General features: G+C 37.8%; 1 protein-coding gene across 1 annotated transcript; it reads right to left on the reverse strand.

Moving 5' to 3' along the window:
- Positions 1-798: 798 nt before the first annotated feature.
- LOC108175416 (olfactory receptor 10J1-like) lies at positions 799-1,731 on the reverse strand. Its single transcript, XM_017345598.1, has one exon. It carries the CDS (start codon positions 1,729-1,731, stop codon positions 799-801), a length of 933 nt encoding a protein of 310 aa, XP_017201087.1.
- Between the last annotated feature and the right edge of the window lie 12,894 nt (positions 1,732-14,625).

The raw sequence follows: 14,625 nt of genomic DNA on the forward strand, positions 1-14,625 counted from the left end.
GAGTGGTCTCCTCTCCCTCTGAACCTGTTTATCCTGTCCATAAGGAAAGCATTTCTTTCAGCCCCACCAAGTCTTCTCCTTAATGTGGCTTATCTTCAGCTAGGAAAGGTAAAGGATAAAACCAAGTCAGTTGAGCCTTGTTTGTATGGCTGGAGTTTTAGCAATGTCATATGTTTATTAGATGGCTTCTCCATTAAATTTCCTCTGCACTCCTCACCCCACCCCTTACTTTGCTTTCATTTGGAATCCAGTATGTGGACAACAGGAAATGTGTAATGAATTGCTTGCAAATATTCTCTCTAGAAAGTTTTCAGCCAATTCCAAACACATTTCTTTAATGAGTATATAGTTTTGCTTTGCTTAACTTATTAAAACACAAGGCAATTCGATTTTTGTATGTATCCCCTCTAGCAATCACTTGTTCAAGCATCGAATTTATGTTAAAAGAAGATTCTATTGAGTAATGTTTTTAATGTGGTTTATGCTTCAGGAAAACGGACAGGTCCCTTTAAATAAAGCTTGAGATGAACACCAGATCACACTTTGACCCTATAATTATCTCCTGGAGTGGGGCCAATGGTGTATAGGTCTGTCAAGTGACCTGTGTTTTTGTTATGTTAACAAAGTAGTTTAGGAAATGGGATTCAATTATTAGAGACTAGCTCCCTGCTTCACTTTTGCCCTGGCCCTGGCTGTGATATGTGAGCCTTCATTAATCACATGACACTTGACTCAATAACATTACCTCTAAGCTCCCAACTGGAAGTTGTACACAATTATTTGGGTGGGGAATATCATTTAGGAAAGTGATTTTCTACCCATCACTCTCCACAGAGCATCCTGGACTTCTTTATTTCTCAGACTGTACACAATAGGGTTTAGTAAAGGTTTTATGACAGTGTATGTCACTGAGATTAACTGATCCTGATCTTTGGTGTTCTCTGATTTGGGCTTGAAGTAGGCAATGGAGGCACAACCATAGTGGATAATGACCACAGTAAGATGGGAAGCACAAGTGGCAAAGGTCTTTTTCCGGCCCTCAGCTGAAGCAATCTGGAGAATGGTGGAGATAATGAGGATGTAAGAGATAAAGAGGAAGGTGGCAGGAGCTGTGATGGCCAGGAGGCTAATTATTAATGTTAAGACATCATTGATGATTGGAGTAACACAGGCCAAGTCCAACATAGGTCGAACATCACAGAAGAAATGTTCGATCAATGAGTCACAAAAGGGCAGTCTGAAGATGGCCATGGCCTGAATCAAAGAGAGTGAGAACCCTGTGGCACAGACTGAGGATGCTAGAATGACACAGACCCTCCAATTCATGACAATAGAGTAGCAAAGTGGGTTGCAGATGGCCACATAGCGATCGTACCCCATTACTGCTAGCAGGAGACAGTTGGTGATGGCAAAGCCAAGGAAAAAAAAGAGCTGAGTCCCACAACCCTCCAGGGAGATGGATTGGCTCCGACCCACGAGGCTTGAAAGCATGCGTGGGATAATGACCAAGGAGTAGAATGTCTCTGAAGTGGAGAGGACACTTAAGAAGAAGTACATGGGGGTGTGCAGGTGATGGTCAATACGGATAACAGTCACAATGATGAGATTGCCAGCCAAGGTTAAGATGTACAGGGAAAGGAACACCACAAAGAGTATGAGCTGATGTTCTTGGAAGTTGGAGAAACCTTGGAAAACAAACTCTTTTACTTCTGTTTGGTTGGCTCTCTTCATCGAGTGTCTCTGGTCTGAAAGATAAATGGAAGGTCAACACCCTGTCTTAGAAACAGAGACTGCCCTGATCTCAATTTACTGCACAGATAAATAACGCAATACAGCAATGACCCAATCAAAATTCAGTGAATTAACCTCCTTCTTTAGGGACAGGGTGGCTTAGGTCCTTGGACTAGAAAGAAAAATATACAAAACTTGAGCGACATTAATTAGAAATTTGCTATAAATTGGTCTTATGTCAAGTACTGCTGGGTCATTTTTTAGAAAACTTTTATTTAATAAATATAAATTTACAAAGTACAACTTTTGGATTATAGCAGTTTTTCCCCACATAACCACCCTCCCACCCACAAACTAGCCCATCTCTTACTCCCTCTCCCATCCCATTCTTCATTAAGTTTCATTTTTAATTATCTTTATATACAGAAGATCAACTTAGTAAATACTAAGTAAAGATTTCAACAGATTGCACCCACACAGACACACAAAGTATAAAGTACTGTTTGAATACTAGTTTTACCAACACATTAAGGACAGAATTTGTAAATGAGGAGTAAGTGCACAGTGACTCCTGTTGTTGATTTAACAATTGACGAAGTGGGGATACACAGCAGACTCATAGAATGGCAAACGCTGGGTCATTTTTAAAAATTTCACCTATGGCTCATGAAGTTTATTCAATAGTTGCTTAAAACTGGATTTTCTTAAACTATAACCACATTTTTAGACCATAGTATGATTAAGTTAGGAAATTTGATGTATACCAAAAAATAACAAATGATTAGAAATTTTTGGTAATGTAATCTGTGATTAAAGAGAAATTTACAATGAAAATTAGAAAATAGTTGCACTTTCTTCACTGAATTATGTTGTATATGTAGCAATATACCCTCCTTTCTGCACTTTATGATCATTGTCATCAATCCTACATTTTGTCATATTAATATCCCTGTTTTTAAGAAAAAATTATATATATGTGTATGTATATAATATCTGAAGCATATGAAGTGAGTATGAATTGAATATAGCAAAATGTTAAACATTTTTAAAACTTAAGATTTATAACAGGAATTAAGAACTAGATAATAAAATGACCACATACCAAAACATATATAGGACATTTAGATTTTTTTTAGAGAGAAATTTATGGTTTAGCATCCTTGTTTTTTTAAAGGGAGAAACTGAATATTGATGACTCAAGCATTCATTCTGAGAAGGTATATAAACATGGCCAAAAATAAAATGAGAATAAAAAAATACTAACAATGCAATAGATGTTGTTAAGAATATAAAATAAAGATAAAATAGAGAAGAGTCACAATGGTAAAAAGTCATAAACTGTAGGTAAATTCATCGTGAAATTGACCAAGGGAAACAAGGGAAGACACAAATAAACTCCTTATGAATTAAGGAAGGGAGATAATTACACAGATTTCAGAAGCAAAAAGATGGAAACTAACATTAACAGCTTGATCACATTTTTTTTTAAAGATTTATTTATTTGAGACGCTATGATACATAGAAGGAAAGACAGAAAGAGAGATACAGAGAGAGAGAGAGAGAGAGAGATCAATCTTCCATCCACTGTTTCACTCCCTGAACAGCTGTAATGGATGGATCTGGGTTGGCCTGGAAGCCAGGGGCCAGGAGCTTCTTATGAGTCTCCTACATGGGTGCAGGGGCCAAGGACTTGGGTCATATTCTACTGCTTTCTCAGGCCATAGCAGAGAGCTGGATTGGAAGTGGAGCAGGTAGGAGTTGAACCAGTGCCCATATGGGATGACAGCACTACAGCTGGATGCTTAACATTCTATGCCACAGAACCAACATTTTTAACTTCAATGAAATGAGTAAATTTACAGGAAATTTTTACTTACCAATAGTAAATCAAGAATCATAAAACCTGAAAAGTCCTAGGAATATTTTAAGAAATAAAAGCAAGTGTTAAAAACTGAAAAAAAAAAGCTTCAGGAAAAGACAGTTTTACTAACAAATGTTATAAATCATTCAAGAATAAATTAAATTCAATATTACACAAGCTAATTTTGGTAACCGATAAAAGAACACCTCATTTTTTGTAGCTAGAATTATCACAATGCCAAACTTCACAGGTCTATCTCACTCACAAATATAAATATAAAATTATTCTTAAAATGTATTGTCAACCAAATCTTGATAATGTATAACATAGTTTACAAGACCAAGTTAGTTTTACTTCAGATTGGAAAATTTGTTTAGCACCAAAACGATCTAATTATATATTTCCTCTAAGAAATGAAACAATTCATATGATTATTTCAATAGTTGCCAATAAAGCCTTTTAAAATCCAATGTCTGTCTCCAAAAGAACTCTTACTAAACTAGGAGTAACAAGATTTTCTTTGAGCTGATAAAAGCATGTGCACAACAATTCTACAACCAGCATCATACTTAATGGCTAAGTTATTGAAGGATTCTGTTTAAGATAAACAATCAGATAAGAGCGATTGCTTTATCCACTTCTGTTCACACTGTATTGAATAGTCTAGCTGACCCAGCAAGGCAAGAAAAAGAAATTAAAGATATAAGGATTGGACAGGAAGAAATAAAACTGACATTCTTAACAGAAGTTGGAATTGTGTACACAGAAAATCCAAAAGAAACTGCTGATCAATTATTAGAATTATTAAGAGGCTTTAGCAAGCTTTCTTGTATAAAAATTTACATATAAAATTCAATGCAATCTGTACTTCAGCAAACTGATAGAAAATTAGATTTAAAGGGGCTATAATTTATAATAGCTTCAAAATATAATGTGTCCATGAATAAAGACCTTTATGGAGAAAATTATAAAACCTTAATGAAGAACACAAAAGAAGACTGAAATAAATGGTTATGATGATGAATTGAAAGATTGTGAGTGAGGCACCAAGATAGTAGAAAAGGAAGGGAGCTTACTGCTCTAGTCTAGGGGAAGATAGTTTAAAAAAGGTGGAGAGAGTGCAATCTCAGGGAAAAGTTAGGGAGAAAATGACAGACCAAACTCCACACAAATTAGTGGGAAACTGTGTGGATCTACGTGGAGGGTGTGGACCCACACAACTCAGGACCTCAGCAGCTGAGAGCCTCAGCACCAGCTTTGGGGAGTAAGGTGAGACCAGACTGCAGCAGCCCAAGCCACAGGAGGTAAAACTGCTGGAAGAGCCTGGTGTGAATCTGGCTTGGAGCCCTGTAGGGGACAGTATGCCTGCCAACCTATGGAAAAAAAACGGGGGCCACATTTCTCTCTCCCCAACCGTAAGGCACTGGTTTCCTGTGACTAGCCCAGAGTGGGCCGGTGCCATTTTGGACAGCTGTGCCAGCTTGTGTCTGTGTGCCCAACAACCAATCAAAAGGAGATTCCTGAGTCTAGCTGGGGGAATTGACAGGGAGTTGGGTGCTTATAACTGGGAGCCTTGTGTGCTGGGACTGTGAAAACACTGGCTGCATGAGAGGCTACAGTGTGTGGCTTGGTTTTTGAGAATTAACTGTGGATAGCTCTACACGCTCAGGACTCCTTAATTCCCTGATGAGGGTCATTGTTGTGGGATCTGTGCTCACACCAAGGACTGTTTTGATTCTTTGTATGGTTCTTATGGCAGCATGGATGAATATTGTGCCTACTGGGACAAGTGCCCCGGCAATGGTCTCCTTGGATGAGAGGAGGTGAGCGTGAGACTATACCAACAATGCTGAACAAAGCTCCCCTATTATTTAAAAAAAAATAGAGAGAGAGATTTATCATGCTCAATTTGGAAGTCAGCTTGGACACTTGTCTCACCCTGAAGCCTAAATAGAGCTTTAGGACCACACCAAGCACATGTCTCAGGGAATTCACTGAAAGAGCAGACAGTCCACTAATCCACAGAGGCATACACCAAAGAAAAAAGCCATCATGGGGAAAACAAATCAATAAATATTTCCAAAAATGCCTAAAAATAAACGCAGCATTCAAGAAACAAGAACAATGAAGACCACATGACACACCTCAAAGGAACACAACAACACTTCAATACTAGGATGTGAAAATGAAGACATTGAAGAAAAGCCAGAAATGGAATTCAAAAAATTGATTGCAGGATTGCTTAGAAGAATTCAGAAGCAAATCCACGAACTAAAGAAATATGTATATGACATGAAGTTTTTTTCTTATGAAATTGAGATTCTAAAAGAGAAAGCAAATGAAATATTGTAAATGATGAATTCAGTAGAACAAATAAAAAATGTGGTAGGAAGCCTTAACAACAGAATCGATGAGGCAGAAGAAAGAATATCTGAGTTAGAAGGTGAATCTTTGGCAATTTTATAGTCAGATAAGAAGAAGAAGAACAAGAAGAAGGAGGAGGAGGGGGAGGGGGAGGGGAGGAGAGGAGAGGAAGGGGGAGGAAAGGAGAAGAAGAAGAGGAAGAAGAAGGAGGAGGAGGAGGAAGAGGAGGAGAGGAGGAAGAAAAGAAGGAGGAGGAGAAATTAGAAAACTAAAAAAACAATGCTGGAGATCTATGGGATACTACCAATGACCCAACACATGGGTCTTAGGAGTTCCTGAAGGTGTGGAAAGATAGAATGGATTAGAAGGCCTTTTTCTTGAAATAATTACTTTAGTGAAAGAAAACTTCCCTAATTTGGAGAAAGAAAAGGACATCCAAATAGAGGAAGTACATAGATCTTGTAATAGACATGACCAGAAAAGATCTTCACCACAATACATTGTAGTCAAACTCTACACAGTAAAACAGCAATAAAAAGTTTCTAACATGGGCATGTGAGAAATGCCAGATTACTTTCAGAGGATCTCCAGTTAGACTCACAGTTGCCTTTTCTTCAGAATGCCTACAGATTAGGAGAGATATATTACAAGTCTTAAGAGAAAATAAAAACATCATTTCAGAATACCGCACCCTGCAACGTTCTCATTTATGAATGAAGGTGAAATAAAGACCTTCCATAAAAAACAAAAATTGAACGAATATGTCACCTCATCTTCACACATAGAAACACGAAAACGTCATTACTATGAAATAAGATGAAGGCAAAAAATCTCCCAGTAAAAGTACTAAGGAAATCCAAAGTAAACCATGGAAATATGTATGGAAAATTGACAGGACCAAGTTGTTACTTAACAATAGTCACCTTGAAGGTAAACGGCCTCAACTCTCCAATAAAAAGATATCTGGCTGAATGAAAAAAAAGAAAGCAAAACCCATCTATTTACTGCCACAAGAAACACATCTTATCAACAAAGAAGCAAGCAGACTGAAAGTGAAAGGATGGAAAAAGATATTCCATGCTAACAAAAACCAAAGTAGAGCTGGTGTAGCCATCTTAATTTCAGACAAAATAGTCTTTACCATGAAAACTGTTAAAAGAGACAAAGAAAGACATTAAGTAATGATTAAAGAATCAATTGAGCAGGAATATGTGACTATTATAAATGTATACTCACTTAATTACAGGGCACCTATTTATTTAAAAGAAGTGCTAATGATTCAAAAGGGAGACATAGATTTCAATACATTAGTAATGGGGGATGTCAATACCCAATTTTAATCAAAGGACAGAAAAATCAGCAAAAAAAAAAAAAAACAGAGTTAATCAACACTATACACCAATTGAACCTTAATAATATCTACAGAACTTTTATTCCTACAGTTGCAGAATATACATTCTTCTCATCAGTGCATGGAACTTTCTCTAAAATTCTAGGCCATAAAGCAAGTCTCAGCAAATTTAAAAAAAATCAAAATCATACAGTGCATTTTCTCAGACCACAATAGAATGAAGCTGGAAATCAACAACTCAGGAATCTCTAGAACATATACAAACACATGGACACTGAACAATGTGCTGTTCACTGAATGAACAGTGGGTCATAGAAGAAATCAAAAGAGAAATCAAAAACTGTTAAGAAACAATTTTTTTCATACCATTTGTTGATCTCTTTTCTTAATATAGAGTTAATCATTCATGTATCAAGTTAATTGAAAATAAATCTTAGTAAAAAATAAGAAGAAGGGTGGGAGTAGGGGTGCGAGGGTGGGTATCACTATAACTGTGTTCCTAAAGTTGTATTTATAGAATGCATGAAGTTTTTATACCTTAAATAAAAGATTTCTGGGGAAAAAAAAGGAAAAAAAATAAAGATATATACGTATTAAGATTCCAATTAATCCAAAATTTATCTGTGTTTTCAATTCAATTAGAATACAAAGTGGGTGGTTTTTATTATCTTTTTGCTAGATTGACACCTAATATTAACATTTATAAGGAAGTAAAAATTCCAAAAATAGTCAAAATACTCTTAGAGCATAAAGACAAAAGGAGAGAACTTCTTCTTCAATATTATTATAAAGCTAGCATAATTAAGAGGGTTTAGTATTGGCACAGGAAAAGGCTATTACATTAACGGAAGAAAATGGTGTTCTGAAATATGTATTACTTATATTGAGAATTGGGGAATAGGTCCAATTTTTCCTCCCTGGAGGTCATTCTTACTGTTGTCTTTCCATCTAAGTATCCCTCCCATCTTGGTTCTCTCAGGATTTCATTTAAATCTATAATAGTACTTGTCATATGTAATTGAAATTATTTACTATGTGACTTTTAAACTCAATTTGAAGCTTTTTGATGACAAAGATCACATTTACTTAGTTCCACATTCCCAGAGTCTTGCTGAACTTTTATCCTATCATGGGCCATTTATCAATATATGTTAAAGGACCCAAATATTGAAGAAATGTTCTTCAGAATGATCTAGCCTGAAGGATAAGACCCACATCTATAACTGATAAAAAAAGAAGCATTGTCTTAGGCAAACAACAAAAAACAGGATGAAGTATTTAAGTGAGAATCTAGACTTCAGCACTATGGGGTAGTGAGAAGTAGAGAAAGTGGTCCCCTCCTTTTGGGACATTGTAGGCATATGGAGCCTATGAAGTGCTCAAGGAAAAAAAATGTAAAAGTTGGAACATAGACAAGAAAGGGTAAAGTATACAGAGCTCAATAAGTTGCAGATATGAGAAGCTTCCAGAGAGAACAGCCATGAGGACAATGCAGGCAAAATGAGTATTTGAACTAAACATCGGTGAACATTATTGTTAAAAAGGGTCACAGACAATTATTTTTAAAATAGTTTTCCAATGCTCAGTCTAAGTTTTGGCATATAGTTCTTTTTTTCTATGAGGATGATGGTATGATATTTTTGAATTTTATAGTTTCCTTTGTTCTTCAAAGTATTAACACATGAATACATGGCAGAAATGAGAAAATTTAATTTTTAAGCAGGATAAATGAGTTGCCTGACACTATAACTGAGAAACCTATCTCTGTTGATCCTGTACCCTAGTCCTCCACTATTGAAAAATCTCAATACTGGAAGAATAAATATTTTTGCATCTCAGCTCAGATACTGGTACACCTAACACTGATGCAGAAAGAATCAGTCTTCTTTAGGAAGACATTTTAAAATAGAGGAAGTCATTATATTTTATTCAGGTTTGATCTGAGGGGTCCCTGTGAAGAGGCAGGGGCGTAGATTTAATTTCCCTTTGGTAACTAACACAACTAACACCTGGTGGGAAGGTAAGGGCCAGAGATGTTTTTTCTTCTACTACAGTTAAGTATCTGTCTGGAATCACCAGCTCTCTACCCAGTTTATATCCATCTCTCTCTTTCTCTCTCTCTTGCACACACACACACACACACACACACACACATTTTTCTTTAAGTAGTCATCTGGATGTCTGCAAGGTACAGTGCTGATAGGGGCAGGATACATTATTTAACTCTAAACTGAGCATAATGAATATGAAGAGTTACAAAGAGTGTAGAGAGGCCTGCAGTACTAGCTCCATGTGGGAGCCACTTAGAGTCTCAGCTGCTCCACTTCTGAGTTAGCTCCCTGCATGGCCAGGGAAAATAGTGGAGGATGGCCCAACTTCTTGGGCCCTTGCAACCGCGTGGGAGACCTGGAGGAAGCTCCTGGCTCCTGGCTTTGGATCGGCCCAGCTCCAGCTATTGTGGCTATTTGCGGAATGAACCAGTGGATAGAAGCTCTCTGTCTCTGTCTCTCTCTCCCTCTCTGTCTCTCTGTCTCTCTCTCTCTCTCTCTCCCTCTCTATGTAGAGACCCCTCAAAAGATGATCAGACAATTCAAGTGACCCTTAACTCTAAATAGCTGAGGTAGTTATAAAATAATATGCAGAGACTAACATTTTGTTAAAATATATTTTAGTTGCCTATTTAAACAAGCCATATAACTTAAAGTTTAACAGCAAGGAAATAAAATACTTCCATTTTATAGGTGAAAAATTTGAGGCTCAGGAGTATAAGCTACTTATTTAACTTTATCATTATCAAGGATAGGTGTGCAACACAGATAAGTGTGACTATGAAACCCGTAGAGTTTCCTTGAATCAAAACCATATTCAACTGATATTCGGATAAGATGCTCAGGTTGAGAGGAAGGAAATGACAGTGATATGAAAAATACCTAACCCTGAGCCTATAGACTCAAAAGATTCCAGGAACACCATTACTACATAATTTCTCCTCCACAACTTTCAGCAGATCCTTCCATTATTTAAAAATGAAACTTATGAGAATAGTGTATTTCACCAGGTCTCAGGCTCCCATTGTGCGAAATTCAAGGAAGGGGATGAACTCGAATGTCAAGAAAATCATCAGCAAACCAGAATAGAAAAAAGGAAGAAAAACAGAAATTTTCAAATCAGTTCTCCTCATCTTTTTTTCTACCAACAACCACTTACTTCTTGCAAACTTGACAAAAGAGACGAGAAAAATTCTCTTAGAAGCTGGTGTATCTGAGCTTGGGGGCAACAAGAATGGTGATAGGACTCTCTGAAAGTGGCCTGTGCGTGAGAACCTGCAAACTCCAAGCCTGGAAAGTCAGCATTTCTTCAGAGTCAGAAGGAAACTCAGACTGAGGAGATTAACTCAGGGCCTAGAGCCTTGGCCTAGGAAGAGTTTTATTGTGGATTTGAAACTTCTTGAGATCCGAAGTCCAGGAACTCTGGGTATTTACTGGAGCATAGGAGCTGAATCAATCACTCTAGGACTCTGGGGATTTCCTTGTAAAATCATTTCAGGGCACAGGAGACTACAGAGAGAGTTTGAGGTCCTGTCCCAGGAGCCTGATTAGAAATCTGGGCAATTAGTAGAACAAAACTCTTTAACTTTGGTTACTGACTAAAAGAGTTGCTTGAATCTTAAAAACTGAAATGTTTGTCAACAAATCTAAGAATGCAGAAGAAACATGTAAAATAAAATAATTATTTTATTCTACGCCAGAGGATCATGTCTTCATTTATTAAACTGACAAATGTGAATCTATTTATGTCAGGTGGTATGCTAAGTATTGGAGATACAATCACTACAAAACAGTCACATTGTTTGTCCTTTTAGAACTTACCAAAGAGACAGACATACAGAACTGTAGCTAGCCCATTGTTTTCTCTGTGAAAATTCATAAAAGAGCCTCTTCTAAGTAAATGCAGCCCATGTGTATGTTACTCGGTGGGTAGACAGTCTAGTGTTGCAATTAAAACGTCATCCTTTCCTGTGGACAGAGAGTTCTATGTACAACGATGCATGGCTTGTTTCATTCATAGATTGTGGGGAGGACTTTGTCCCTCACTCTCTCTATTGACTATGTATCCTGTGCAGTGCACAGCCTGCCCAACTAAGCATATCTCAGACAAATAATCTTACAAATACATGATCAATGTAAAAAAACGTTAGGGGGAAAAATAAGAGGGGTTATGAGAACATGTAACAGAGGAGGCAAGTTGTACTAGTATGGGAAGTGTTCAAATATTTTCCTGAGGGATGATTTGAGCTGGAATTTTTAAGAAAAAATGTGGCTCAACTAGGGGAAGTTAGAGAATAAAGTTTAAGGTAGAGAGAAAAACATAAGTGAAGGACTTGATAGATTAATGATGATAAAACTCATTCCAAGAAGTGAAAGAAAGCCAAATTGTGCTAGAGAACCTGAGGGAGACGATGTTAGAAGGTAATAGGGGGTGAGATTGTGCAGGGCTCACATCACTTCAAGCTTATTGTCAGTCTGATGCAGGGCCAGGAAAGCTTTTAAGGAGGTGAATAGCACACATCAAATGTGCATTTCAAATGTCTAGCTGAAATGTGGAAAATGAATCAGAGACAAGCAAGTTTGGAAGCAGAAAACTCAATTAGGGTATGACAGCAATTCTCCAGTGGGGACACTGTGGGAGCTGGACTTAACGGTGGTAGACGTGGAGATGAGTTTGGTTGGGGTGCTTAACAGCAATTCATGATAAGCATATTCGGATACACAGTTAAGGAACCTGCCTTTGCATGGCTCAGCAGTGATTCAGAAGTCATTTCTCAAATGTTTATCTAGAGAACGTGTGGATTTTTACAGAAAAAGAGTGTGATCTTCTGTTGCTTCTTAAGAGGCTATGGGTTTGTTTCACCATTCAGTCATCAGAGCCTCCCATCCAAATCCCAGACTAGCACCTCTGAATGAAGAGGGGGTTGTGTCTCCTTGAGAGAGACCCTGTGACATTGCCACAAATATATAGAACAAACACATATAAATATCAATCACTATAGGAAATGCTCTAAGTGTACCGGATCTACTGCATCATAAGCCTCTAGTGGCAGAGGTATCCTGGACTAACTTCAGAGCCCTCTCTTGTGTTGAATCTTACTTGAAACTGGTAGTATCATTGGTGACTCAGGAAAAATTGAAATAACAGATGTGCAATATGTTCCCAAGCCTATCTGTTTCAACAAACACTCTTTTTTTAATTTTTTTTTATTTGACAGGTAGAGTTACAGACAGTGAGAGAGAGAGAGAGAGAGAGAAAGGTCTTCCTTCAGTTGATTCACTCCCCAAATGGCCGCTACAGCCAGTGCTGCATCAATCTGCAGCCAGGAGCCAGGTGCTTCTTCCTGGTCTCCCATGCAGATGCAGTGGCCCAAGCACTTGGGCCATCCTCCACTGCCCTCCCGGGCCACAGCAGAGAGCTGGACTGGAAGAGGAGCAGCCAGGACTAGAACCTGGTGCCCATATGGGATGCTGGCGCTGCAGATGGAAGATTAACCAAGTGAGCCACGGCACCAGTTCCACAACAACAAACACTCTTGGAAATGAGGAAATAAACCAGGGTGTGTTTGAGAATCACCAGATCCACTATGAAACAAATTCAAGGAAAAATTCCATTTTCACTTGATTTTCATGAATCTCCATACTAAATTGTGTCTGATACCAGAGAGGACTGTGAGTTCAGACATTGTGTCTAGTAATATCCTTCAAATATCCTCAGTGGAGTCTTTATATGAAATCAGTAACCCTACCGAGTGAAAGCAGGTCCCTTTAGGGAAGTCTACGAAGAAACTTTATAATATTTGTTTGCAGCAATATTATACGTTGCATCCATGGGAGTTATGGCCATTCAAAGGGTTCTGGGAATACAAACTAGCTCTAGTCTGGGAAGTGGGTGAACAGTCAAGGTTCTCCATTCCGGTGACTGTGTTCACAGGTTCCAGAGATTTTACAAACATTATCGGTATTATATGGGTCCATTTGTCCCACCCATCCTGCCCCTTTCCAGGCACTGCTGCCCTCTCCTGCCTGCTTCTGCTGGGTTCCTGCAAGACAGAAGGGTCTGGTGGAGGGCTGCCACCACCTGCCACTGTCCAAGGCCATGTCCAATGAACCTGTTCTGCACACGAAGCTCCCCAAGCTCCTGGCATGCAGAATAGCCTTATTTTAATCTTTAAAGACATGGTCCTTTTTCAGTAACTGATTTTAACTCTTATTTCTTTTTTTCTTTATATTTTGGCTATTTTATACGACGTACCAATATGCATTTTGTGTGTTTCTCTGTGTATTTATTCTGCTTGTAACAAAGGGTAATTTTTTGAAGCGATACAAGAGAGCTTCAGAAAGTTTGTAGAAAAAGTGGAATGAAAACATGATCTTGTTTCAGCGAGAAAATTTAAATCTACACATATTTTCTTCAAAATACACATTTTCCTTGAACTTTTTGAATATTCCTTCCTACTTTCCCATTTCCTTGATTTGGAAAATTCCTGGCTGTTATTTCTTCACAATTGTTTCTGATACATTCCATTTGTTCTGATAATACGGTACTCCAATTACATATATACTAGACTTTTCACAGGGTTCCATATGTTTTCATGCTTCTATATAAATATTGCATTCTTTTTCCTCTCTATAATTTAGTCTGGATATTTTCTACTCATGTTTTCTAATTCACTGATTTTTATTTCCAGTTATTTATAATGTGTTGAAACACACTTTAGGTTCTTTGCTATTAAAATGTCTGAAGTTTTTCACTATTTTAAAAATGTTTTTTACTGGGGCCAGCACTGCGGCTTAACAGTGAAGCCACCATCTACAGTGCTGGTATCCCATATGGCCGCTGGTTGAATCCCGGCTGCTCCACTTCTGATCCAGCTCTCTGCTAATGCTCCTATGAAAGCAGTTGAAGATGGTCCAAGTCCTTGGGCCCCTGAAACTCATGAGGGGTACCCGAAAGAAGCTCCTGGCTCTTGGCTTCCGATTGGACCAGTTCTCTCCATTGCAGTCATTTGAGGAGTGAATCAGAGGATAGAAAACCTTTCTCTCTCTCTTTCTCTGCCTCTTCCTAACTCTTTATTTCAAATAAATAAATAAATCTTTAAAAAATGTGTATTCTCTATACAAACCAGGAATAATAGTAGTGCCTATCTAAGAGAGAATTTAAAGATATTTTACATATTTCAATTGTATCAATCACTTGTTTTCCAATAAGTGAATTGAGTATGGGTTTTAAATTTTTAAATTAAGTACACATAAAATTCAGTCACTCA

Source organism: Oryctolagus cuniculus, chromosome 7 (genome assembly GCF_964237555.1).
Source record: "Oryctolagus cuniculus chromosome 7, mOryCun1.1, whole genome shotgun sequence".
Lineage (NCBI taxonomy): Eukaryota > Metazoa > Chordata > Mammalia > Lagomorpha > Leporidae > Oryctolagus > Oryctolagus cuniculus.

Coding starts and splice junctions, on each gene's coding strand:
- LOC108175416 (XM_017345598.1), bottom strand. CDS start 1,731: ATGAAGAGAGCCAACCAAACAGAAGTAAAAGAGTTTGTTTTCCAAGGT.